Genomic DNA, 27,595 nt, shown 5'->3' with positions numbered 1-27,595 from the left:
TTGTTATTTTGCAGTTATATAAATTATTTTAATTTTGGTCTTTAACATACCAAAATTTCAACATAACTTTATATTTTGGCCTTTCTGATTATGTAATTTTAAAATATTACATGATTGATGTTTTGATCTGTTATTTTGTTCTTAAATTGCCTTTTTACCAAGTATTTTTTGTAATTCTTTTACTTACTCAAAGTAAAAAGGCAAGTCAAGTACTGAGTATCTGATCAAAACATCAATCAATTAATATTTAAATCTTAAATAGTTAATCATTATAAAATTGTGTGTAAGACCAAAACCAAAATAATTCAATACAAAATAACAGAATCAATTTCTTTCAATAAAAAACTTTTCGAAAATTTGCAACTCAGAAATGTCCACGTTTTTTTTCTAGAAAATTTCTGCAGCTAAACTCAAAGTCTGAGTATTTTGTAGCAATTTGTTTCATTCTTTTAAATCTCAGAAATTTTTTTCAAGAAAATTTCTGAACATTTCTGAACATTTCTGATTTTTTATTTTACTTTATTTATTTTTATTGAGCACATTTTCAACTTTTCAAACAAAAATTTCCTTGTTCTTTTCTAAAAAAATTATATATTTTTTTTTAGCAGAAATTTGCCCCTTCTTTTTATTTTTTCATCCACAACAGTCCTAATATGCTGTTGTACTATTAAATACACATAATGCATAGAAATTAATTTTACGCCTTTGTTTTGGCGCCCCCTCTAGCGCAGCGCCCCTGTGCGTCGCATGCCCATGTTTTTGCGCCTCTGTTTCCAGTGATTGCGGTAGTCTAGAGATAAAACTGAATCGACACGTCATTGGCTCTCACTCTGGCTGTGTTTGTGTGTATTTTAAAGGAAGGAAGGGAGGAGGAGACAGCGTGGAAGTGGAAGAAGCTTTGTCGCAGTAACACAACTTCTCCAGTCGAGCAGCTGCCTTTCTACAGCACATCCTCCAACGGTCGAGTCCGTCCGACCGACCGAGTCGACATGCCGCCGGTCAGTCTGTGCTCTCCGTGACACCGGGAGGGTGTGAGTGAGCTCGGCTTGATTTTCACTGAACGCTGGCGCGGAAGCGAAAGGCTCGGGGATTGGGGAAAGACCGACACCTCGCTGCGTCTTCCCCGGCGCCGGGCAGCCACCAACCCCGGATCGGCCGCAGGGAACCAACCGCAACGGCTGTTAGCTGGGAAGCTAACAGGCATATAAACCGAGGATATCTGTTCAGTTGAGCTTTGACTAGAGAGCAGCGGGTAGGTTTTTTATTAATAATTGAGATATATGTGTGTTTTTAAATTCTCTTAATATTTTAGTGGGTTTTTATTGTTATTTGGGGAATTTTAATTCCCACAAAGGGAGGATAGGCATAGCATTAGCCTTTAGCTTCCATGGGCAAACATTTGGATATTAGTTCAGTGTGTGTTTATAGAATCGAGAAAGTGTAATTACAGGGGTTTCTGACTTATTAGTGTCATCACTTAAATTAATTGTATTTTATTTTGTATGTGGTTGTTATTTTTGAGCGGTCATCGTTAGCTCCCACTAGCCAACATGAATCACCATTTCTGTTATTCAGACTCAGCCTCAGGTTGTTTTGGGATTTTAATTTCTCCTCTACAAATATTTCAGCGACAGCGTGAAAATGGATTAAAAAATGAAGAGCGGGACTGTCTGATCATCCAAACAGGAGGGCCTCTCACTCTCTCTCAAAGGTATGTTTCTCTTTCACATCACTTCTGTTGTCATCTTTCAATTAACTTCAACTCCAGAGCTAATTTTATGAACAAAGTGTAACCCGATCACTGGGTCACAAGTGTTTCCATTGAGCCCAGTTCGTCATGCAGAGTGGTGCAAATGGCTAAACCCTCTGTTGCCCACAAATATATCGAGTTGTGTCCTGCAGAGCCTCAACAGATGTTTGATCTCCGCTGCCTGACCGCAGATCTGTTGTGTAGCTATATGGCATTACAGAAAGAAAAACGTGAATAGGTCAATATTTCCCCACTAGCCACATCCTGTGTTTTAAAGAAGCTTCCTCTTTAGTCCTAAAGTACTTTGCTACATCCTGGCCAGGGTCAGAGGTCACAGAACTACTTAATTGTAGTGTTTTTTTTTAGTTTTAGGTTTTTCTGGGTTGTTTTTTGTACCTTTCCTTTGGGAGTGGAGAATTTTAAATTATAATTATTATTACTGGAAAGCTGCCACAGATTAATTCCCCTAAGTGTTTCTTTCAGTTTATGTTTGTCTTTTGTGTTTAACATCGGTAGAAAGTCTGAATTTTTCAGGGATTGATTGGGGACCAGAATTGCAACATTTGTTACATTTTCAGCTGCTTTCACACCATCAGATGAACCAAACTTTTTGTAAAACCTGCTCCTCTCCTCCTGTTGGGGGCGCTGGACCAAGAACTACTGAATGAAATGACACAAAAAACTCAGAAGAAGACATTGAACGCAGCTTATTTACAAAAATGGATTAAGTGTCATATTTTAGCGGTTGTAGAATTTCTCTTTTATTGAGCCATTTTTTCCTGCTAGTGCTAGACTCTCGTCTTTGTTTTGGTTGCATTTATCCAGAATTTAGTTTAGTTTGTAATTCTAATTGGATGAAGTTGATTTGCTCATCTTGTCTCTGAAAGTTTCCATTTTTAGAGGGAATGTCGCTGACTCGCACGTCTAACATTTATCAGCGTAAAAGTAATAAAATAATAAGATCTCGACACTGTTTCTGTCATATCTGCAGATGCTAATCTCACGTGTTGCTTGTGCTGCTGTTTTTCGTAGAAAAGCTCTACGAAGCGTCCAGACCACTTTTTATCTGCGCCTCACTTGAGGCAGTGCTGCACTTTAGATAAGTTTGACTAACTTTTAAAGCGTGGCTTATCATTTGACGCTTTATCGTCCTGGTTTGTTTTGAAACAAAGACGGAGAAACCAAACAGCATGTACTGAATGTCTTTTTTTTCTTTACACTGCAAAAACACAAAAAATTACGAAGTATTTTTATCCAGTTTCTTGTGCAAATATGTTATTTCAAGGTTACTAACTTAGAAGTTACTATTGAGCAAGAAATAAGAGTATTATAAGTTAATAATTCCAAAATATTTTTGAGAAAGTATTTCTTCTGCTGGCAGATTATTTCACTTATGGGAAATCATTTATAGGAGAAATAAATTGCCAGTGAAATTGATACTTTTTGTAAATCAATATGAAGTGATCAGTGGCGTAAAATAAGCTCCTAAGTTTTGCTAAAAAGTTACTTGTAAGTTAGTTTTGTTTTATTTCAAGATATTCGCACTAGAAACTAGACAAAAATACTTGATAAGATTGTGTATTTTTGCAGTGTCTTCACGGAAAACACTGGTAACTTTTTGGAAAGTAATTTAAAAAATGTCATTGTTTTAACTAAAAAATGTTGGTGAGCTCAGCAGATTTGTCAGAAATTTGCTGTTTGTGACAAATTACATTTCCTCATAATGTGCAGATTCTGTCATTGTCTTGTGTTTGTGTTAAAATGGTTGTGTTGTTAAATCCTTTTGTATGCCTTTAAGAAAGGAAGGAAGTGACTTCGACATCTGTAACTTGTTTTTTAATCTTTTGGGTTTTTCACATCAGCAGAATTTACGAGTGTAAACGAGCTTAAATGTGCCGACTACAAGCTGGAAATCATGGAGTCAGAATCATATTTTTAACCTTAGGAATATACATATATATGTGCTCTTTTTGCTCAATGCAGTAAAATAAATATTTCATTTTTTTCCTTGTACCTTCTTGAGGAAACTAGATTAAATATTATTCATTTATGGACCCGGATCTTTTCCCAGAACTCATCCAGGAAACATAAAGTTAAACACCATAAATCTCGCTGATATTCTGAGGGAAGGTTTGTTCTTTTGTTCTCATTTATTTATTAAATGTAAGTAAACCATTTCAGCCGTGCAGTAAAACATCCAGAATGGTGTAAAATAGTGATTATTAAGTGTTGATGGCAGAAAGTGGCCTGCTTTCCCATCGCTGTGTCGGCTGCAGCTGACTCACCGTGTTGTCGTGTTTCTGGACCTCAGCAGACTGGCTAAAGTAGTTGTGTCATTTCCCGGCACAAAGCCGAATGAGCCAATTTCTTTCTTTTCTAAAACAGAAATTTCAAATGAGTATTTTCAAACAGTTGCTCATATTTCAATCGTCCGTCTGAGTTGCAGGATACCTATGAAAATATTTGTTATAAAATAAAGTGATATTTGCAGAAAAAAGTCTGCATTTTTTTTTGGAAAAATCCCTTTAAAAGCCTCCCTTTCTTGTCCTTTTTTAAAAATAAATAAGTTTTGTATATTTTTTCTCTTTTCACACCCATTTGTGGATAACATATTTTATTGTCGTAGAGTTATCTCAGGTGACGTTATTTATTTGTGGTGCCTCTTTTTTCTATGTTTTTTACTGCACTTTAGTTTTGCTGGGTGTCTGCTGTCATTTATTTGGGGATTAAAATGGTTAAAATTAGATTTTTATGCATGAATTTTGTACCAAATATGTCAATATGTTGCTAAAAATAATTAAAAAGATATTTGAAAGAAAAATGTCATAAGATTACTAGAAAAAGATAATTTTGATTATTTAAAAGCTTACTGAAAATATTTTGATGCTGTTATGTTTATAGACTATCTCTTAATAAAATAAGGAACGATCAGCATTCCTCATTTTATTATTTTACTCTTTTTTGTTTTTCCCAATACAAAATCTCACAAATTTGCTACTTTATTCTCCTAACATTATGTCTTTATCCTGGTGATATCATGACTTTATTTATGTTGGTGTTTTTGTTTGATATCTGTTTTGCTCTTTTTAAGGGTGCTTATAAATAAAACAAACATCGCTATATTTAAAGAAAACAAGGCAAAGTTTTCTTCCTTAGTGTTGTGCCAATCTTAGTGCAAAAGATAAAATCCATATTTCATAATAAATACTTCTTGAATCACACATTTATGCAAACAGAAGCGAAACTTTGGGTTTCAGTTTCTTTAACAGTTCCTGATGTGATGCAGCTTTCATGTAGAAGTAATTGGACTGAATCACCATTTCGTTCCACTTCATTTGTGCTCCTAAAATAAAACCGGAGCTGTGAGCGAAATGAGTCGGTCTCACCGTTACTCCCCTCACCTGGATGGACAGGTCTGGTCGCCACTGAACCAGCACTTCTCCAGGTCCTGATCGTGATTTATTTCAAAGTATTAGAGGGAAAACGTCTCGTTTCCTGCTCTCTGGAGTTTGAAAGTTTAGGTTCTCCAAGCTAAATATGTTGTTGAATTTCAATCATAAACATTCCCCCATGTTCTTATTTTATGATGAGAAAACTCTGATGGCATTACTAGAAAACTGAAGTTTCTTAAGGTGTTTAACATTTTTTTAAAAATTTTTTCGATGAATGATATTCAATGCAAAGTTGGGGAACAAAATGATAAATGCTGGAAATTTCTTTCTGCAAGCAGAGAGACTCGACGTAAACTCAAATTATGTTTTGGTTTTATTGGACGATTTTTAATTCAGAAACCAGTTTCTCTATTCAAACAATCTGGAGATTCTGTTTAAATTATGTGACTGAAAGAGGAAAAGACAACGTAAACAAAATATTTATTGAAAACAATTTTATAAGTTTTGAACAAACTTGTGAGCTTTTATTGTGACAAAATGTCAGTGTCCAGGTGGCATGAATGCTTTTGTGCGTCTTTGAGTTAAAACTTAGTTCTGTTTTCTTTAGTATCCTCTCTAGCATGTGGTAGAAACTCTCTAAATAGTTTATTTTAAGTACTTAAAAGGTTATTTTGTTGCTGATTTTACTTAAAATATGTGCTATATTTTTAATGTAAAGAAATTTGGATGATAAAGCCAACTCTCAAAGTTTGGACGTTGCTCATGGTTGCGGTTTAGATGAATTTATGATTACATGTTTTGTGTATTTTTCTAATTCTTATCTCTCAATGAGGGTGGAAAAAATACTGGATTTTTCTTTGGGTCTGATAAAACACTGATTAAATTTCTGTCCTGTTCCTGAGAGTCAAAATGAGTTGATAATTAAGGATTAAAAGTTCCTCTGATGGGTGCTGTGGCGGCACAGTGGCAAAGCACAAACCACATATTGAGGCCTTAGTTCTCATGGCGGTGGTCGCAGGTTCGATTCCCAGCCTGGTGACATTTGCCACATGTCTTCCCCCTCTCTCATACCACTAGTGCCAACAAAACCTTAAAAAAAAAGTTCCTCTGATGGTCTGTTCATGAACTTGTTTGGTTTAATTCAGCAAACAGTGTCTGAACCACAGATTTTCACCAACCTCATCAAATCCTTGGTTTAAAGCTGTTCACAATAAAATGGAAGTACCAGAATTACCTTGTTTGGTTCACCAACCAAAGTAAGTAAGATTTACATAAACGTGAAATTATTCAAATGGGCAAGTTTTGCATTTCATTTTGAAAGTTTTAAAGTCAAATACTTTGACACAACCATGTTACGTAAACCCACAAGTTCCCTTTATGCAACTCTGGAATGTTTTACATAGGTGGTGGTCATTTTTCCATTTCCTACTTTTGTGGCTTTGGTTGTTTCATACAATGTGCTGTTTTGTTTGCTTTTTGTGGGATATGAAAGGTGATCTGCTGCAGAACATTTTGGACCAGACATGCTGCAGTAATTCCCTACAAGCTCTGACATCTGATATAAAATAGTTTCAAGTCATAAAAACCAAGATGTTGTGTTTTCAGGTAGCTCTCTTCAGCTTACCTGTGCAGCAGAGCTGAGAGACAGAGCAGAAGATGCCTCCCAGGCCGTCCTCAGGGGAGCTGTGGGGCATCCACTTGATGCCCCCAAGGTATGACTTCCTGTTCTGAAATTCAATGTTAATTTATGTTATTCCAAGCAGAAATATCAGCAGGAAAGCATTGATAATGTTGCTCGTTGTGACTGCAGGATCCTAGTGGACTGCCTGCTGCCCAATGGGATGATTCTGACCTTGGAGTGTCTCCGAGAGGCCACGCTAATCACCATCAAGCATGAGCTGTTCAAGGAGGCCAGAAAGTATCCCCTCCATCACCTCCTGCAGGAGGAAACCTCCTACATTTTTGTCAGTGTTACACAGGTGAGAACTTGACTGATGTTTTTTTTTTTGTGGGGTGGAGGGTAGGGAGGCAAAAATAAGCAAAAGTACTTTGAAAAATTTACTTTTTACATGTTTTTTGTCTCTACTGGTTCTAAAAACAGGCCAAGTGCTTAAAAAAAACCCATCTGACTTTTTAAAATAATTCAATGCTCCCTGGTGTCTGGAAAATTTGTCATTTCAAAACCCTTCTGAATGCAACGTCATGAGTCACCTAGTAACCCGAGGGAAGGCCAGTGCGTTACCTAGCAACCCCAGCAGAATTCTGCCCGTTGCCTAGCAACCTATGCAGAGACCTTTCCTAACCTGTTCAAGAGGGAGCACAATGGGTCACTTTAAAGATTAATTGCGTGTATTACTTTTGATCAAGCACTCTCATTTTTAATTTTTTTTACATTTTGTTTATCTTTTGCTCTAAAACAACAGGAAGCAGAGCGGGAGGAGTTCTACGATGAGACTCGAAGGCTGTGTGACCTTCGACTCTTCCAACCTTTCCTCAAAGTGATCGAGCCGGTCGGCAACAGAGAGGAAAAGATCCTGAACAGAGAGATCGGTGAGATCCTTGGTTCTAATAAAACACTAAACAAGGATTTTTCTAAATCTGTAAACATCATTTTATTGGAGTAAATTGAATAAATGATGGATTTTCTGCAATTTCAGGATTTTTGTTGTTGTTAGTTGGCCACAATTAATACAAATTAACTTAAAACGAATTTACCCTCCATTTTGTGTGTGCTGTGTAAGGTTTTGCCATTGGCATGCCTGTGTGTGAGTTTGACCTGGTGAAGGACCCAGAGGTCCAGGACTTCAGGAGAAACATCCTGAATGTTTGCAAAGACTCTGTGGAGCTGAGAAACTCCAGCGGTCCTCACAGCAGAGCGCTGTACGTCTACCCTCCCAACGTCGAGTCGACACAGGAACTCCCCAAACACATCTATAGCAAACTGGACAAAGGTACGCAACGATTTACAATCCAATCACACAACTTCATTACTGATGATCAAAGGAGTAACTGGAACGATACCCGTACAGCTGTTGCATAAATTCAGTAGAAAACATTCAGAATACCATATTCCATCCATTTGCCCCATGCTATTTGACAATGAATTTGCATTCTTTCTCGTTGAATAGTATTAATGTGATTTCTTTTATTTATTGATTTTCTGTTGGTCTTACAGGTCAGATTATTGTTGTAATATGGGTGATTGTTTCCCCAAACAATGACAAGCAAAAGTATACACTAAAGATCAGCCACGACTGTGTGCCAGAACAGGTGAGTTTCATTAACCACACATTAGAAATACACTTTTAAAGCTGACTTGTAACATGTAACAGTAAAGAGTGCATAAGGCGTCTCATTACATTAAAATATTGTTGAATATTTATTTCAAACATGGGTCTCAGAAAATTATATTATTACATAAAAAGTACATTACAACTTACTCCGTCACTGAAAAACGTGCAGACTTGTCCAGTACATAATTATTGGCATCTTTCACAAGGAGAAGCTGCAAAAGACCATAACTACAGAAACGTGGTTCACTTATTGATGTGTCCAAAACCAAACTCCAGCATAATCTCTTTGAATGCATCGCATCCTAAAGGTGATTGCAGAGGCCATTCGCAAGAAGACGCGCAGCATGCTGTTGTCCCCAGAGCAGCTGAAGATGTGCGTTCAAGAATATCAGGGGAAATACATCCTCAAAGTTTGTGGCTGTGACGAATACCTGCTGGAAAAGTATCCCATAAGCCAGTACAAGGTAAGACCCAGCTGACTGGTTCTGGGAGATGGGACTGTTTAATCCCAGTGGCTCTGTTTGGCATCTATGGAAGAAGGTAAAGGCCACTGCAAAAAGATGCATGAATTCTGATTTTAATCTCAGAATTCTTTTTTTTTTCTTCAGAATTCTGACTGTTTTCTCAGATGAATTGTTTTTCTCATAATTCTGACTTCAGTGCCAGAATTTTCACTTTTTCTATCAGAATTCTGAGTTTTTATTTCTTAGATTTTTTTTCCTCAGAATTTTTATTTTCAGAATTTATATTTTTTTCATAAATCTATCTTTAGTATCATAATTTTTACCCTTAGGATTCTCTTTTTTTTTCTCCGCAGAATATTTATTTTCAGAATTCTGACCTTTTTTTCTTCAGAATTTAACCTTTTTTCCTTAGAATTTTTTTTTTTTTTTTTAGAATTCTGCCTTTTGTCTTAGAATTATGACTTTTTTTCCTTTCATAATTGTTTAAATTTGTCATGCACCATCTGGAAAACAAAATCTTTAAAAAAAAATAAAAATTAGGAACAAGCTGAATAAATTGTAGGTTTACAAATCCTGTAACAAGGAAGGAACAATGTTTATTTACTTGGATTTTTGTCAAAGATTAATACAGAATTGGAATTATGAGATTAAAGGCAGGATTATTTTTTTCTTTAGTGGCACTAATCGTCTTCCGTAGTGTCTTACAAACTGTTTCTTTGTTTTTCTTGCAGTACATTCGTAGTTGCATCATGCTGACCAGGATGCCAAACCTGATGCTAATGGCTAAGGACAGCCTGTACACTCAGCTGCCGACTGATAACTTTGTCATGCCATCGTACTCTCGACGTATCTCCACGGCAACGTCGTACATGAATGGAGAGGCTTCGTCCAAGTCGCTATGGAGCATCAACGGGACTCTGCGAATACGAATCCTCTGCGCCACCTACGTCAACGTGAATATACGTGACATAGACAAGGTGGGGACAAATCTACATGAGTGCTTTTACATTCAATAATAAACGGAGCAGAACCTAAACTTAGTTTTAGAGCAGAATCACTTGACTGATTTTTTTCTTTTTAGCTTTGCACAGCTTCCTTTGTTCCTACTTGTTGCTTCCTGTTGAAATAAATGGAGCTACCAACCTAGTTCAACCAAAGGGAACCAGATCTGTTTCTTTGTGCGGTCTTGTCTTTAAATGTAAAGGAAGGCAGATAAACGGAGTAGCAAACAGCACAAGCCCTGAGTAAAAAATAGAAATACTCAGATATTTTGGCAGTAAGTTCATGTTTCTTGGTGTCTGGAAAACGAACCGTTTCAAAAACCTCCTGATTGTTACCTAGCAATTCATGCTGAGTTCCAGCACATTTGATCAGCTGGTTTTACCACTGCATGCTCTTTACAATGGTTGCTGGAAAAGACAGTTTTGTTGTTGACTTGCCACCCAGAAACCACAAGCTGCATTATTGTTGCTTGTGCAAGAGGCTCCACTTCTGCTTTTCAAAGATGTCTGTTTGTATAATTGCATTTGTCTGTTGTCGTATTTACGTGCGAGTGTAAACATTGAGGTGGCCAGCAGGGCGTGGCCAGCAGGGGCTCATTTAGATTTAAAGTGACAAGAAGCCCTAAAACAGCTCATATTAAAATTATTTTGTTCAAAAATGCTATGAACATGTTTTGTATAGACCATAGAGCTATCCTAGCCTGTGCAACCTTTAAATGTAATTTTGAATTTCCTCTTTTCTTGCAGATTTATGTGAGGACCGGAATTTACCACGGAGGTGAACAAATGTGTGACAACGTCAACACACAAAGAGTACCCTGCTCTAATCCCAGGTAGGTGGTCACTACTTTTAAAAAAATACATCCTCCTGCTCTGTGTCCTGTTAAGTAGGACACAGAGCAGGAGGATGGATTAACAGCAGGATGGTGAGATTAAATGGCTGAATTACATTTCTGTTGAACCAGACCTTTTTCCTCACCTTTGAGAAGTTTCCATTCCTTGTCTGATGCGTTGTTTTTGTGCAGGTGGAATGAGTGGCTCCCCTATGACATGTACATCCCGGACGTCCCCCGAGCTGCCAGACTCTGTCTCTCCATCTGCTCTGTTAAAGGCAGAAAGGGAGCCAAGGAGGTAAGACATCTCTGCGTTTAACCATGTCTACTAGAAAACAGAGAAATGCTTCTGTTTTAAATTCTGACTGCAAAGTTATGGGTGTAAATCACAGGACAGTGAAAAAAACCTCTGATAATCCGCTAACGCAAAAACCTCATGTGACGTTACACTTCCAGGAACTTCGTAGCTGACAACTATCTTGGTAGGCATCTTTTGCCAACTGTCTTTACAGTTGCTATGGAGTTGCTATGACAACAATAAACAAGACACTAGCTAAGACCGAGCTCTCGCCTAGCTTCTACCTAATTTATGAACAATATAAGTACATTGTAACTTTTTTTGAGTGCTCCTTTTTTTTTTCTTGGTCTTGAAGCTGTGGTTCATCAATGCTTTGCGCTGCGTTTGCCTACCAAGATGGCGGTTCAGTGCCGCGGCTCACTTCTGGTTCAGACTTGTGGGAACTATGTATTCAGCCTTTCTGTTGAAATGTGCTGTACAAATAAACTTGGTTGATTAATTGATTGTATAGAGGTGCAAATTGTTTGTTTTGCTCTTTTGCTAGCTCTGAAAACAGTTGGCACACTTGACCTACTGTACGCTAACTGTAAATTTCCAGATTAAATTTAATCTGAGAAACAGTTATAAAACTTGACTGTTTTATAAACTTTCCACTTTTAGTGGAATAAAGTTTGACGTCTCTGAAGTTTTGTTATCAACTGTTAAGAATTGGGGTAATTACTCATGCTCTTATTTTGAAGGGGGAGAACATTGTTTACGCAGCAGTTCTGTTTCCTCTCCATGTTGCTGTTTTTTTCCCTCCTGTCTCAAATATACAAAACATGTTTTATTTCAAACATACAGGAACAAAATGAAAAATGGATGATAGAGAACAATATATAAACATAAATGCAATGGCTATGTCCAAGTTATCCACATTAAATTGGTGCTTTAGGGTTGTAGTCTTTCAAGGGCTGATGCTATTGGAATTGAAGTTGGCACTTTAGCATTAGCTTCCGCTAAATACTAACACACTATGTAGTGGAAGCTAATGCTAAAGTAATGTTTTAGCATTAGCAGAACTCATGTGAATATAATATAATATAATATACTTTATGATCCCCAAGGGGAAATTTGCTTTTTTGCTGACAAGCTACTCCATCTAAAAAGTGAGTACAGTAAATATTAAATTATGATTAGTGCGTTTAGGGTTAGCCCTGCTAGCTTTTTAGAGGTTCCACCATTGGTCAAATGATGGGGGTAAATATGTAGTATAGGGTGACTTTTAGAAACGGCACACAGACAGCAGTATATTTGTTTCATTTGCTGCTGTGTGTGTGCTGTTTGAAAGGCCTCTCCTCCTCATCACTCTGAGGTGAATGGAAGCTGTGGCGTCATCTTTGGCTCTGTTTAATTACTAATCAGTCATGGGCACCTTGGTGGCAGAAAACGTCAACAGGAACAGAACCAGCTAAAGTGACCTGACCATTTATTTAAACTGGGATTTTTTTATGTTGAAAAATTTCTTTTTGAACTCACTTTGTTGTAATTTTACTGAAAACACAAATGCAGATTAAGAATCATATCTAGAAAACCTTTTAGATGAGGTTTGTGTGGGTGGAGTGTGTCAATGAAAGCCAGACATGGATATTGTAACGGACACCTAAGGTGAGTCCCGTCTCCTGACCCGCAGCACTAGGTTGATGTCAGAGTAGCGGATGCCCTTTCATGGCCTGTCTAAATTAAAGATAAACATCTTTCTTTAGCAGCCCTTTGTCCCACCACTTACTCTTAACAGGTGCATTTTGACTTGCTGGCTGCTGGTAGCTGCCTCTGCCATATTCACAGCTATTGTCCTTTTTGATAGTTTTGTGGCCACTTTTGTTGAATTCTTGCAAATGAGGCTGAAATAACTAATTTGATTAATCGTTTTTTCCAATAATTGTCAACTAATTTGGTAACTGAATAATCGTTAACTAGAGCGTACACTCTAAAACATGCAATTTGCTAAAAGAACAACACTTTCAGAGCAGTAATTAAGCTAAAACTGTACAGAAATATATACATTTTGCACTTAAGATATAACCCCCACTCCATTTTTTGTATGTAAATGTTTTACCCAGAACTCCTCAAGTTGCAGTTTTAGCTTCAGCTGCTTCAAAATCTGATAAAAAGTCTAATAAAAAAAATCAATAGATCAACCCATTGTATTTGTATTGATAAGTCAAATGATGAAAGGAATGCTGCGTTATATTTTAGGGAGTTGCAACTACCGATAAATAGCTGCTAATCTTCCTTTGCTAGCTAGCTGGTTACTAGGTAGCTAGCTATCATTGTGGGTATGTGTAAATTTATTGCCAGTTGGCTGGACAATAGCTCAGTTCTGTTAGCAACCCGCTAACCCATACATAGCCATTATTTGCGATTTTTCTTTTGTGATACAGCTCTTAAATTCATTGATAATGATCTTTAAAAGTCTTACATTTGAGTGAAAGCTGTAGAAACCTTGTTTTATAATCTTTTGGGTTTTTATGAAAGCGAAATCTTGTAAAATTCACCGTTGTGTTTTTTTTTTTTTTTTTTTTTTGTGTGGTGTTTTCCAGGAACACTGCCCACTAGCTTGGGGCAACATTAACCTGTTTGACTACACTCACACTCTGGTGGCCAACAAGATGGCTCTGAACCTCTGGCCAGTCCCTCATGGCCTGGAAGACCTCCTCAACCCAATAGGAGTCACTGGATCTAATCCCAATAAGGTATTTAACATGTTTTCATAATAAATAATGAGCCATAAATGGCATACAGCAGTCTGCATGGTATCTGAATATTTTTTTTGTTTATTTTAATGTATATTTAGGAAACGCCATGTCTGGAGCTGGAGTTTGACCACTTCAGCTGTCCTGTCAAATACCCAGACATGAATGCAGTGGAAGATCATGCAAACTGGATCATCTCCAGGGAACTGGGCTTTAACTTCAACCTCTCAGTCAACCACTCGGGAACTCAACAGGTCTGTCAAAAATAGGCATTTAGTTTTATCTGGAATTGTATTTAAATTGACAAGCAGTGTCAATGTGAGCAGTTGACATCAGTTTCTGCTCTAACGAAGTTTCCCTTCCATAAATGAAATTACTTTGCAGGGTGTGATGCTGTTAAATGTATAACGTGTGAAGGGGAAATCTGCTGAATGAGTTGTCATTTAAGCCTGATGGTTTTATAACACATTTTGTTGCCTCCTCATATTTTACACACGCTTTATAATTAACACGTCTCCTCACACTGTTCACCACCTCTCACATGTCGTTCTGTGTATCACATCACTTCCGTGTTTGTGCAGTGAAACTTTTAAAATGGGTCACGTTTATTCAGGGTTGTTAGGTTTAGGAAACATGGACTTGCTTTTGATATTACTGGGAAAACAGGAAGCTTAACGGGTTTAATGTCGGCTCAGGTGTCCCGTTATAGTTTCAAAAAAAAATCTAATGGGAAATGAGAATAAAATCTGATTTATTTATATTTTTGACCTTTGATTTTGTTTTAATGTTCATAAAAGAGTGTGATGGATGGATGGATGGAGGGATAAATATTTAACTACACAACCTTTTGCTAACTTGTTACTTCCAACACTATAATGGTGGCTCAGAGGTGCCAGTTCAGATTACTCTCTTCAGTTATTCATGACGGTGTAGATGATGCTCTGTCTTATCAGATTTCTACATGATGTGGGGCATGAAAACCGTGACTTCTGCCATGTTGAAGTGACACATTGAAGATAGTTGGCCAAGGAAGAGGACATGAATGATGCTAGCTGATTTGCTCATCTCTTCTTTTGTTTTTTGTTTGGCAGATCAGTCTTTGACTTCATAGCAGGATAATTTTATATAGTTTTAAATATGGTGGAACATGATTTATACTTGATTCATAGTTTTAAAAGCTGGGTTAATGTAATATATTTGGAGAATTGTGGGTTTATCAGCAGATTTTTCAAATTTTTCCAACAAAAAACTCAAATCTCTTTTGTTTTTAAACATCCCCACGCTGAGACACCATTCATAACATTTTCAAATAATATATCTTAACGTATAAGACTTATTTCTTTGTGTTGGTGGATTTTAGTGTTTCTTTAGACCATTGGTCCCCAAAGTGGGTCCTGGAGGGCCGGCATCCTGCATGTTTTAGGTCTCTCCCTGATTTAGAGCATCATTAGAGGCCTAAGAAGAACATTGACATGCTGAAAAGGTTGTTTCTACCACCAGGGAGGGAACTGAAACATGCAGGATGCCTGCCCTCCAGGACCCACTTTGGGGACCACTGCTTTAGACAAAGTTATTCCATATTCACTGATGTACTGGGAAAGCACAGAGATAGTGATACTGTGAAAGGTTGGTTTAGATTTTACATCTCCGATTAGAACTACTTTGTCACTTTTAAATCAAATGTGAGGTTCCTCAGGGCTCCATTCTCGGGCTCCTCTCATTCGGTGCCTAAATAGTTCAGATTTTAGATTACTACCAATTTCATCATAGAAATTCGAATGACACACACACACTACTTTATTTTTGTCCATATTGTCAGTGAGTGGATTTGGTCAGAATTTTCTCCAACTTAAAGCTGCAGTTGGTAACTTTTATAGAAATATATTTTTGCATATTTGTTGAAACTGTCTCTGTGTCCTGATGTTAGAATGACACAGATAATCTCTTTAAAGGCTTGGTTGTGACAAAATGTGTCGATAAAACCATCTATTAGCAAACTGTTAAAATATCTTCCTTTGCATTCAATGAGTGATTCTGAAATTTAAATTATATTAAACGATGAAGTAATTTGGCACTATACAAATACAAACTAATTCACTATGAAAGTAATGATTAACCCCACAGTTCTTATCCTGAACTTCTGTGGCTTTTTAGAGTGTCCTGTAAAACCGTTTAAATTACCCTGTGCCAATAAACTTGACTTTATAAGCTGTTGAGGTTGCCACTCTGATAAAAGCCCAACTGATTAAATTTTATTTCTGGTTTTAATGATTGCAGTGAATGTTGGGTAGTTTTTTTCCAACAATCTTTTGGTCTGTATTGATATCTAAAAGCTGTTTGTTATTGGCGATTACTTCTCCAGTGTTACTGGATGGTTACTGCGGGTAGTGATGAAGTGTTTCAGCATGTCGCTTCTGTTCGGTTCCAGAGCAGTCGGGCGGCCAGAGATCACGCCCTGACGGAAAGCGACGGCGAACAGATGCGACAGCTGAGTAACAGGGACCCTCTGTCTGAAATCACTGAGCAGGAGAAAGACTTCCTCTGGAGACACAGGTGAGCAACTCGTTCACACTGGAACCATATGGCGACCCAAACATCACAATCATCTCCTGCTGCTTCCTCTGCCAGGCACTACTGTATGAACATCCCAGAAATCCTTCCCAAGATACTTCTTGCTGTCAAATGGAACTCCAGAGATGATGTAGCGCAGGTAAAGCATGGTTATCGACACATTGTGGTGTGTTTGGAGGGCACAGAGCTGCTCCCCAACGATGGCTAGAATTGGTTTTACCTGTCGGGTTGTCAACAAAACGCATTAAATAAGGGTAAATGTACACTTTGCTACCAATTGTCAGCACTTTAACAACTAGTAACAAGGTCAGGAAAAAGTCTTAATTAAGAAAAAATAGTGAGGAAGAGGGAAGTAGTTCAGTTATGCTAGCTTGACTATGACAATCATAACATTTAGATGTGCTGCAGAATTCAGTGTTTCAGTTGGATTAGAAAAACAAAAAAGGGCGACCCACACACCATGACAGGTCATGAGTAGAGCAGGTGTTTAAATGAGCTAATTCACCGCTGCTGTGTTAGCTTAGCTTATAGCAGCAATAGCTAATCTACCACAGCGTCACTTAATACTTGCAAAATAAACAGTATAAACAGAACTATCACACTGAATTAATTACAGTAATAAAGGATGTTGTATAAGAGTGAATTGAAACAATCTTTTTTACAGTTTCTTCTGTTTTTTTTGTTTGTTTGTTTGTTTTATTTCCAAAGTGTGGTGCTGGAAAAGTTGGAAAACCTACCTTGGAAATGCTTGAAAAGTTCTTGAATTTTACTGTGGGGAAAATTGCACAAACCCTGGTTTTGATTTGGGAAGCAAAGAGTTATTTCCAGAAAATTTTACTGTATTTCAAATACAAAAAATGTTCTAAAGCCTTTCTATGTTTGAAATTGTTTTATGAGAGTTTTTTTTTCTTCAAAATGTGTTACATATGCAACTCTTAGAAAAAAATATTGCACGTTATTTCATAAATGTTTGTCCACCTTTTTATTTGCTGATGTTAAATATGACTTAAGTGCACCTCAGTCTTTTGTTCCCAAGTCAATGTGTTTTATTTCCTTCGTGCCAGATGTATTGCTTGTTGAAGGAATGGCCATCGATCCGTCCAGAACAGGCCATGGAGCTGCTGGACTGTAACTACCCAGACCCTGTGGTCAGGCACTTTGCTGTACGCTGCCTTGACAAATACTTGACCGACGATAAACTCTCCCAGTACCTTATCCAGCTTGTTCAGGTTGGTCTCAGTCTAGTACAGAACATAAATACTTGTCTTAACATTTTAAAATAAATTATCAAAAATTTTCCAAATCCGTCGATGCATAAAAGGTTTTAAATACAGACTGTCTGCATAGACTTTATTTAATATAATGCATTACTGGAAGACAAGTAAAACAAAAGAAGTTTGCAGGAGCAGAAAATGTTTAATTCGCCTCACTCGATTTGTACCCTAAGGCAAGATGTTTATTAAATGTTTTGTTAAATAGTTCCTCCTATTGGAACTAGTTTTTGACTGGGGCTGGATGATGTGTCTGAAAACGACATCACTTTACAAGCAACCTTTGAAACTCAGAGATTTCCATGTTCTTTTTCTAGAAAATTTTTGACTTTCAAATTCAGAAATTTAGAAGTTTCAGAAAATGTCCATTAATCTCAAAATTTTGTTGTTTATTTTTAAGCAATTATGAGGCATGGTGGCAAAACCTTAAAACTGCTGCTGCGCAAGTCACTCACTAGTTGTTGCTAGGTAACCAAAGAGTGAGTTGCTAGGCAACAGTGAGTGAATTGCTAGGCAACAGTGAGTGAGTCGCTAGGCAACAGTGAGTGAGTTAGTTAATGTCACCAACCTTTTGTAGCTGTGAGAGGTTGAGCTACAAAAGGTTTCTATGTTGGAAGCAATTAGTGTCCAACATAGAAACCGCAAAGCCTTTCCTTTACCTTCATTTCCCAGAATGCTGTGCGGCTGTAGATCAGACTTCAGTGAATTTCTTATGCATTGAATATTTCGTATTCTATCAGATGTATTTTCTATTGATACCGAATTATTGTCCAGCCCTACTTTTGACAGATTACAATGTACAAGTCCTCACTTATTTAAAGTTAGATTTCAGAATAACTGACAACCATGTACACTTTCTTCTAGGTATTAAAATACGAGCAGTATCTTGACAGTCCGCTAGCTCGCTTTCTCCTCAAAAAGGCCCTGACCAATCAAAGGATAGGCCATTTCTTCTTCTGGCATCTCAAGTGAGTCATCTATTCACTTCCTGCATTAAAAAAGTGATTGATTCTTTGTTTTATGCTGAGATTCCTGGATGTGTTGTGATCTCAGGTCAGAAATGCACAATAAAACTGTGAGCCAAAGGTTTGGGCTGCTGCTGGAGGCTTACTGCAGGGCCTGTGGCATGTACCTCAAACACCTGAGCAGGCAGGTGGAAGCCATGGAGAAGCTCATCAACCTCACCGACATACTCAAACAGGAAAAGAAGGATGAGACGCAAAAGGTTAAATACCATCAGCACACAAGTCTTCACTTTGTTTCAAGACTCTGCATATTTTAAAAATTATTCTGTTTTAATATTTAGTAGGGATGCAAACAATTATTATTTTCTCGATTAATGGTTAGATTAAAATTAGTTCCAATTGATTAAGTAGAAACGTCCGGTTGGAGCTTCTATTCATGTTGTAGTTTGGCCGCCATCCAGCAGAGGGCGCCGCTGGTCATTCTTAAGCGGAGCCGTTGATACAGAAATTAAAGATGGCGGCGGAGTCATTCTAGAACGGAAAAGAGAGACGGTCCAAACAGAGTCCGGTGTGGGATGGAAAACAGATTTTATGCGGTTCAGCTTAGAAATATAAACACTCGACAAACTTCTTGATTTATCACCTTAGTAGCGCTCGTTCAGCCAATTGTCATGACGGAACAGCAGCAACCGAAAATGACTGATATGCTACGGAGGCAAATAAAAGCGGAGAAAACATTCATTCAGGAACAGATGGGATTTCAGTTGGGAGGAATTAATTCATGGGGAATTAATTGTAACACATTTTAGTCCCTTATTTTTCTATTCAGAAACTTATTTTGTTATATTTCATAAACATGTCTTAAGTTTATTAATGTGAGAAAGCCACGATTTCCCTCTTTATTCATTAAACAACTGACAGAAAATAAATTTGTAATGTGTTTTTTTTTTAAAATTCAGCACGTTATAAAAAGTTTAGTCCTTTGTTATAAACATACGTTTATAAGAAAATGGCTGCTTATTAATAGTCAACCATTTAAGATCAATCAGTTTTAGATTAACTTATTAATCGATTACTTGCATCCATAATAATGTTTTGAACAATTTATTTTATAGACATAAAATACAAATGCTGAGCCTTGAAAATTTGAGTACAAGAGTTTTATGAACGTGTAGAACCCCTGACATTAAATTCAAAAATACTTTATTGATCCCCAAGGGAAATTAAATCTAAGCGTAAATATTTGTTTTTATGTTTTTGGTGAAGGTCCAGATGAAGTTTCTTGTAGACCAGATGAAGAGACCCGACTACATGGACGCTCTGCAGAACTTCACCTCTCCACTCAACCCTGCACATCAGCTGGGAAATCTGAGGTTTGCAAAATGATGAGCTGTCATGGCGTCTCTTAGTTCAGAGTGGACGAGGGGAAAATAACTGACAGCGCCACATATCTGTAAACATTTTTATGTCTCAGGTTGGAGGAGTGCAGGATCATGTCATCCGCAAAGAGACCGCTGTGGCTCAACTGGGAGAATCCTGACATCATGTCTGAGTTACTGTTTCAGAATAATGAGATCATCTTCAAAAACGGAGATGGTAACAATCTCACACATGTTGCACTCCAGCAAACATTTCTAATCCCTTATGGAAACCTACAACAACACACGTCCTCACGAATAACTTTAAACGTATCCCGAAACGATTAATCAAATTAATTGTGATTAAGCAATTATTGCCATAATTGTCAATTTAGTAATTGATTAATCTTTAACTGACACATACAGTCTATAAAAGGCAATTTGCTGAAATAACAGACTCAGAATATTATTTAATTTAAAATGTTTCCAAAAAATATTTAGATTTTGCATTTAGGATAAAAAAAACAAAACTTTTTCTGTAATTATGTTCTTTCCAGATCTCCTTAGGTGGCAGTTTGGCTTCATCTTGGTTTCTATCTGTAATCATTTGTGTTTGTCGCAGATTTGCGGCAGGATATGCTGACGCTGCAGATAATCAGAATCATGGAGAACATTTGGCAGAACCAGGGACTGGACCTACGGTACAGCAATCAGTAACGATCTCTGTCTCAGCTTGGGTACTTTGGTGTCATCGGGTCCGCTTTGCTTCCTCAGGATGCTCCCCTACGGCTGCCTGTCTCTGGGAGACTGCGTGGGCCTGATAGAGGTGGTCCGAAACTCCCACACCATCATGCAGATTCAGTGTAAAGGAGGCTTGAAAGGAGCCTTGCAGTTCAACTCCAACACGCTGCATCAGTGGCTCAAGGACAAAAACAAAGGAGAGACGTGAGTTTTCCACTGGTTTTAACTAGAGACTCACAGATGTTGGTATCGGTATCAGTCCCAATATTTAAAAACATTTAGATAAGGAATCAGTGACAAGGTTTCCGATCCATAAAGGGAGATCTATTCAGTCTGATTCTATGCTTTTATTATTTACTTTGCATTAAATATAGATTTTCTTACTGCACTTTCTGAGCCATTTGAAAGAAGGTTTACTGCAGTCCACTTACTGTTTTTATTAGTTTGTTTGTTTATTTATTTTACATCGGCTGCTGTACTCCTAATTGCACTGACTGAACGAATTAAAGTTTTTACATGTTTGACCAAAGCTTGTGAAGCTATTTGTGTATTTCAGTTTGCTCTACTGGTGCAGAATTACCAAATAAAATTTTAATTCAGTACATTTATATCTGTTGCTTTAAAAAAGAAACATTTTTAGTAAATTCAGCTGTTTTTCTGTATTGGATCAGTATCATCTGACACTGAACCTCAGATATCGTATTGGAAGTGAAAAAAGTGGATCGGTGCGTCCCTATTAACGAAGACATAATTACCGGCCGTCTTATTCCCACAGAATGACATTTTCATGTCTGTTTCACCTTATTTATTCGTTTTAAATCTGTTTAGTGATTGAGCATTATCATATTGTTTATTAATTGTGAAAATTTCTTATAAGAATTCTTATTTACCATCTTGTTAAATTTCAATTAATGTTAGAAAAAACCTGACATCAAAAATGTCATTACCATTTTCTCCGCTGTTTGCTCCACAAGAACATCAGTAGATATGAGTAAACTTGAAAATATGATTAAATGTAATTAATTTTCACAGTTTGGAATCATACTGCTGTAAAAATGTGGAAATATGAAGAGCCTGGTCTCAAATGGAAATGTCTTTCAAGAGAAGTATTTGTTTTTGGTGCTATGAATGCTGTGTCATAACCATACAGCTACCTAACAAAGGCTTTCATCATCATTTTTATTGTTGTTAGCATTATTGTACCAGAAAATATTGTGCTAACATCTGATTGATATTTAAATATTTCTCTGTATTTGTGCAGGTATGACCTGGCTGTGGATCTGTTTACGAGGTCCTGTGCTGGCTACTGTGTAGCCACGTTTATTCTGGGGATCGGAGACAGGCACAACAGCAACATTATGGTCAAAGATGACGGACAGGTAACCCACATGCAAACAGACATACACCGCTCTTCTACTTCATTTAACATTTGCAAATATCTGGAAGCGACGTGGATGTTCCTGCAGCCCGTTTTCCTCTGGATGTGTGAAGTTACTGAATGATATATAATTGATATAATTGTCTACTAATTTAGCAATTGATTTTAAAAAAAAAATCCTTTGTAAGTATGTTCTAACCAAAACGTCTCAAATGCATAGTTTTAAATGTATCTAGTTCAAATTCTGTAAAAATATATTTTTTAAATCTCTTATTCAGCACCTTTTGCTGTTCAGTTATTAAAATAATCAAGAGATAATTCCTAGACTTTACTGGTGTTAAACCAGAGAGGTTTGGGAATTTCATAGGTTGATGCAAGAAGTTCTCTTTTCTTCTTCTTTTTTTCGCTGCAGAGGAATCAAGCAAACAGTACATTGTATGCAATAAAATGTTTCTTTTCTTATTTAAAGAAGGAATTGAATTATTTATTTGAAATTTTAATGTATTTCTACTTTTGAATAAAAAGGGTTATATGACAAATCTGCTGAATGTGCTAGTTTTTAATTCGATAAATGGTCAGAGTAATCGATCGGACGATGACTAAAATAATTGTTCCTAGATGAGCTTTAGTTAGTAAAACATTGGCAGCTGAGCTGATGGTTTTTGCTCTGTTTCAGTTGTTTCATATAGACTTTGGCCATTTCCTGGATCACAAGAAGAAGAAATTTGGTTACAAGAGAGAGCGAGTCCCGTTCGTACTGACTCAGGACTTCCTCATCGTCATCAGTAAGGGATCCCAGGAGTGCACAAAGACCAAAGAGTTTGAAAGGTCCTTTCTTTCTTTCTGGTTTATTATTATGACTGCTTTGTGTTGGTCCGACACAAATATGCAACCTCTTTAAATAACCTGTTAGCTGCTGTACATGTTTTGTTTGCTTCTTTTTTCTTTGTTATGGAGCCTTAACATGGAGGGAGAATCGGCTCTCGATTTGAAAGAATACGGCTGACACGATTATCCAGATTAATTGTGAATATTTAAATAATTAGATAATTTAGTAATCGATTAAACTGGAGTTCATACTCATAAATCAAGCCAAATAGTTAAATAATTAACCCACAATTGTACAAAAAGTATTACGAGTTTTCATTTAAGGAAGAAAACAAACTTTATTCTGTAAATATGTTCTGTTGCCTTTACAAATTCATCATTATCAACAAAATGTGACTTTTCTGACAAAAATGTTTCACAAAAATATGTCTTAATATCAGGGGAAAGTGATTAAAGTGATTTCTGCAAAGACAATAATGAAATAATAATGTGCAACATGAAATGAGCAGAACTGGGTAGTAACTACATTCATACAGTTACATTTAAAAATGTAATTTAAGGATTATTTTTACTACATTGTACTTTTTTATTTTGAAGTAAAAACTTGAGGTTGTAACAACAACCTGTTTTTGTTAAACTTTTATAGACTTTATATTGAAAGAAACTAATTTTGAGGAATTTTTCAGATTTTGTAATTATGTTATTATATGAATTATTTAAATTTCAGTGTTTCAATACCAAAATGTACATATTGTACTTCGGTCCATCTAATAATGTAGTTATTAAATATTACATGTTTGATGTTTTGATCAGTTACTCAGAACTTGGTATACTTTTTACCAAATACATTCTTACGTTTGAGTAATTACTTAGACGGATACTTTTTACTTTTAGCTGAGTAAACATATGTGGACGTAGTTCTGTTCTGAAGTTCAATCTCTCTTCCCATCCGTTGCTGTAATCCTGTCGCCATTTTGGCTCCAGGTTCCAGGAAATGTGCTACAAAGCGTATCTGGCCATCCGCCAGCACGCCAACCTCTTCATCAACCTGTTCTCCATGATGCTGGGCTCCGGCATGCCCGAGCTGCAGTCGTTCGACGACATCGCCTACATCCGGAAGACGCTGGCGCTGGAGAAGAGCGAGCAGGTGAGTCCCGACTTCTCCGTCTTTACGTCAAAAGGAACTTCAGGGAACGTCTGGACAATAAATCAATAACGATATGTATCACGATAAACACCTGTGGGAATATTCACTGAGCTCTGATCCAGGACCGCACAGCATTCTGGGGGATGTAGGCAGAGGAAAGGATTTGGCTCAGAGGTGTCCAAAGTGTTTCCATTTGCAGCTCCTGGACTGATTTTGTGTGACCTTTAAATTATACAAATGTGTCTCAGGTAGTTGATGCAAGACTTTTTTTTCTCAATTAGGACAAAAGTATGTCCCACAAATTAAAATCTTCTCACAAAAACATCAGATATAACAAAGTATTTATCTTTTAATTACAACATTTCTGATTTCCATTTATCCACTAATACACTTATACAGACTTTGTTGCACCAAAATCTGCTTTTATTTACACCATTAAACTTTTTCAAATAAAGATTAAATCTTGTTTTTGTTGCTGAAAATAGACCAAATTTTTTTCAGATTTGAGTCGAACCCAAAGTAAATGGAAAGCACGGAGAAACCTTTTGACGTTTGGATCTACAGTGATTTACATATTCCTTTACTGCAAAATTAATCAAACTATTTTCTTTGTGTGACTAAAATATTTCACACTAATTTTATTATTCATTATTTAGCTGGCAATTTTGGCCCTTGTTACAAAAAGTTTGGACACCCCTGCTTTAGCAAGCTCTCGCAGCTAGCTAAGGAAAGTTGGAGGAAACAACTAGCCCACTCACTTTTTGGTTGCCTAGCAACAACCTGCTGAGTAAGAAGCAGTTTCAAGTCACCCCCCCCCCCAATCTTTGGTTACCTAGCAACGACCTGGTGAGTGACGTGCACAGCAGCAGTTTCAGGTTTTTTCCCCCGTATTTCATAACTGCTTTAAAAAAAAAAAAAAAAACGTCTTGGAATGAAAACTGTGGATAAAATAGGAATGGTCTCCAGTTTAGCTGTATTTCAGATATTTAAAACAAAAATCGACTGACATGGAATAGGGTTTTCAGCCGTATCGTCCAGCCTGACTTCAGAGTCTCCTCCTTTCTTCATGGGTTTTTGTTTCTTGTGTGACGCAGGAGGCTTTGGATTATTTCATGAAGCAGATGAACGACGCTCACCATGGAGGTTGGACCACCAAGATGGACTGGATTTTCCACACGATTCGGCAGCATGCACTAAACTAAACGCATTAAACTCAACATGGAGTATTTATTATTACACTTTTTGAAGGGATTTATTTTTCCATTGACCGCAAACTCTATAAAACTCTATGAAGTTTGCCTTTGATTAATTTTTGAAGTACTTTTTCCCTTGTTTTGTAAACGAGGTTCTGGGTTTTCCTCCATTATCCTTTCTGTTTGCCTTTATTTGGGGTGTGCTGCTTTTGTCAGTGTGTCAATTTTTCCTCAGGACCCTGACGGTAATAACCTCCCCAGACTTTCATGTTTGGAAAAAAAAGGAAATCTCTTCATTTACTTTGCTGCTCTTTAAATAAAACCAACACAGCTTAGAGAAGCCACGTCCGCCAAGGTGTGTTGGCGGACGCAAAGCAGGTCTGACTTGCTGACCTTCAGTCTTTGCAGTGCTGCACTTTTTCTCAACTTCACTGGAGAGAGGGAAGGCACAGGAAACGGTGTGCACAGATTTTGTGGATTATCTCCCATCTATAATGTCTTCCACAGATAATTTGACCTTTTTTCATTGTTTGGGTTTTTTGAGCAGAAATTTAAAGACTAAAAGGCATCAGAGACATAGACTGTTGAGATTTTCTTTCTCCGGCGACTTCTTGTCCTAAACTTCAGGGCAAAGATGCCTCTCCAAAAAAAAAAAGAAGGAAAAAGTAATGTGTACAGATGTATGACTTTTTAAATTAATTTATGTATTTTGTTTATTTCATTTTGAAAGTCAGAAATATAACAAGATACTATTGATTTTGTAAATATGTTTGGAATTTTGTCACTTAAAGCCTCTTTTAGCACCATTTGATCTGCAGGTGGTTTTCTTGGTTAGACATAATGCTGATATCTTTTCATTTATAAAGTTGGCCTATTTGTTATGTCCAGCCCAGAATCATTTATTTAGAGAAGCAAAAACTGCAAGAGTGAACATTCTGGTCTTGCATTACATATACAACAAGAAGTGAGGAGAAAACACATCCTGGCACTTTGTGTACAAACAGGAATGGAGATTGTCTCACCTTCCACTTCCCCCCCACATGCGGTTAAGTCCCAAAATACACAATCTGAGTAAATTAAACTGAACTAAGAGTAATAAAGCAAAAAAATAAAAAATTGAGGTTTATAGAAAATGGTAAATTTAGTCAAGCAATATTTTCGACAAGTAACATAAAAATCATCTCTGACTACATATTTTCAACCTAGAGTTTTTCTATCCCCAAAAATGTCCAGATAACCAGTTGTTGTGATTGGATATTAGTAGGAGAAAGTACAACCTATTTACGTTTTGCTATTCAGTGCCAAGGAGAAAACCAGAAGCCAGTGTATAAAAGCATTAGCTTGGAGAGTTAAAAAACCGGCACCCTCTGGAAAGATTTAAAAGCCCTCTGTGACGAGCCAAATCTGTCTTTAATTTACAAGACATTTAGGTTGCATTGTTCCCCTCTGTGTTTGGGCCTGAGCCGGTGCTGCCTCGCCTCAAACAACTGTCACCAACACGCCTCATAATGGGGAGTTGTGCTGAGAATGCATGCCTCACTTTTCTCCACATAGACAGTTTTACCTGAGAGTTTAACAAAAATGTTAAGGATGTTATCTGTCACATCAGTCTTTAGCTCCCTCTATAGTTTATCCACAATAAAATGTTGTTTAGCCCTAAAACTGTCACTTTAGGCTAATTCTACGCAACTTTAGCAAAGCAAATTATGCTAACAGAGCTAATTTTGAAGTAATTTGCGACAAAACAACACAAAGTGTATATTTTATTCTCGGAGACGTCGACTCCACTTTTAAAAGCCCTAAGAAGTGAATTGGGATTTGCTTCATACGTCCAACTGTTGTTTTCTGACTCTGAAATATGGCAGATTAGTTTTGCTCAACCAGTACGCATATGGCCAAAAAGACAACTTGAGATGGATTAAAAGTTCATTTGTTGAAAAGTTAAGACACTTAATGATTACATTTAAATGTGAAGGGAACTTTATTGAAATTAAAATGTCTAAAGTATTTCAGTTATTTGGCATGTAATCAGTGCTGAAAACGCAACATGTGACACTAAACCGCTCAATTGGCTGAAGTTTGAACTTTGTGATGCTCCAGAAATTAGAATACTTTGTATAATTAATTGGGTAATTAAAAACCCATTATGGTAAATGAATATACTGAAGAACTTCACCAGACCAGCCAGGTGTATTAAGAGGCCAAAGTGGTAATTTGTTTTAATTTGACACAACCATTTTGTTATGTTTGTGCAGCGTCATTAGCCTGATTGTGTTTCATTACCCAAGTGGACCTTCTGTTTGTTTTTTTTGTACGAGTGATTCCTGTGAAAGCTCATATTGTAAAACCATGTTGGAAATACACTACAAGATGAAAA

At 37.0% G+C, this 27,595-nt stretch overlaps 1 protein-coding gene across 1 annotated transcript; it reads left to right on the top strand.

Annotated features, from left to right (window-relative positions):
* Window positions 1-724: 724 nt before the first annotated feature.
* LOC106946032 (phosphatidylinositol 4,5-bisphosphate 3-kinase catalytic subunit alpha isoform-like) lies at window positions 725-27,595 on the top strand. The gene is made up of 26 exons (XM_015030109.1): window positions 725-1,252; window positions 1,629-1,711; window positions 6,748-6,854; window positions 6,953-7,121; window positions 7,566-7,692; window positions 7,884-8,093; window positions 8,318-8,412; window positions 8,744-8,899; window positions 9,631-9,876; window positions 10,648-10,733; window positions 10,926-11,031; window positions 13,614-13,766; window positions 13,868-14,020; window positions 16,195-16,319; window positions 16,395-16,476; window positions 17,402-17,566; window positions 18,473-18,576; window positions 18,662-18,833; window positions 19,840-19,946; window positions 20,048-20,169; window positions 20,554-20,632; window positions 20,706-20,876; window positions 21,934-22,051; window positions 22,727-22,878; window positions 23,863-24,025; window positions 25,120-27,595. Exons 3-26 carry the CDS (start codon window positions 6,799-6,801, stop codon window positions 25,225-25,227), a joined length of 3,225 nt encoding a protein of 1,074 aa, XP_014885595.1. The 5' UTR covers window positions 725-1,252; window positions 1,629-1,711; window positions 6,748-6,798; the 3' UTR covers window positions 25,228-27,595.

This window comes from Poecilia latipinna, unplaced genomic scaffold (assembly GCF_001443285.1).
Source record: "Poecilia latipinna isolate Pla-1442-1.1 unplaced genomic scaffold, P_latipinna-1.0 Scaffold173, whole genome shotgun sequence".
NCBI classification, from domain to species: domain Eukaryota; kingdom Metazoa; phylum Chordata; class Actinopteri; order Cyprinodontiformes; family Poeciliidae; genus Poecilia; species Poecilia latipinna.
This window is presented reverse-complemented; position numbering and strand designations above follow the sequence as displayed.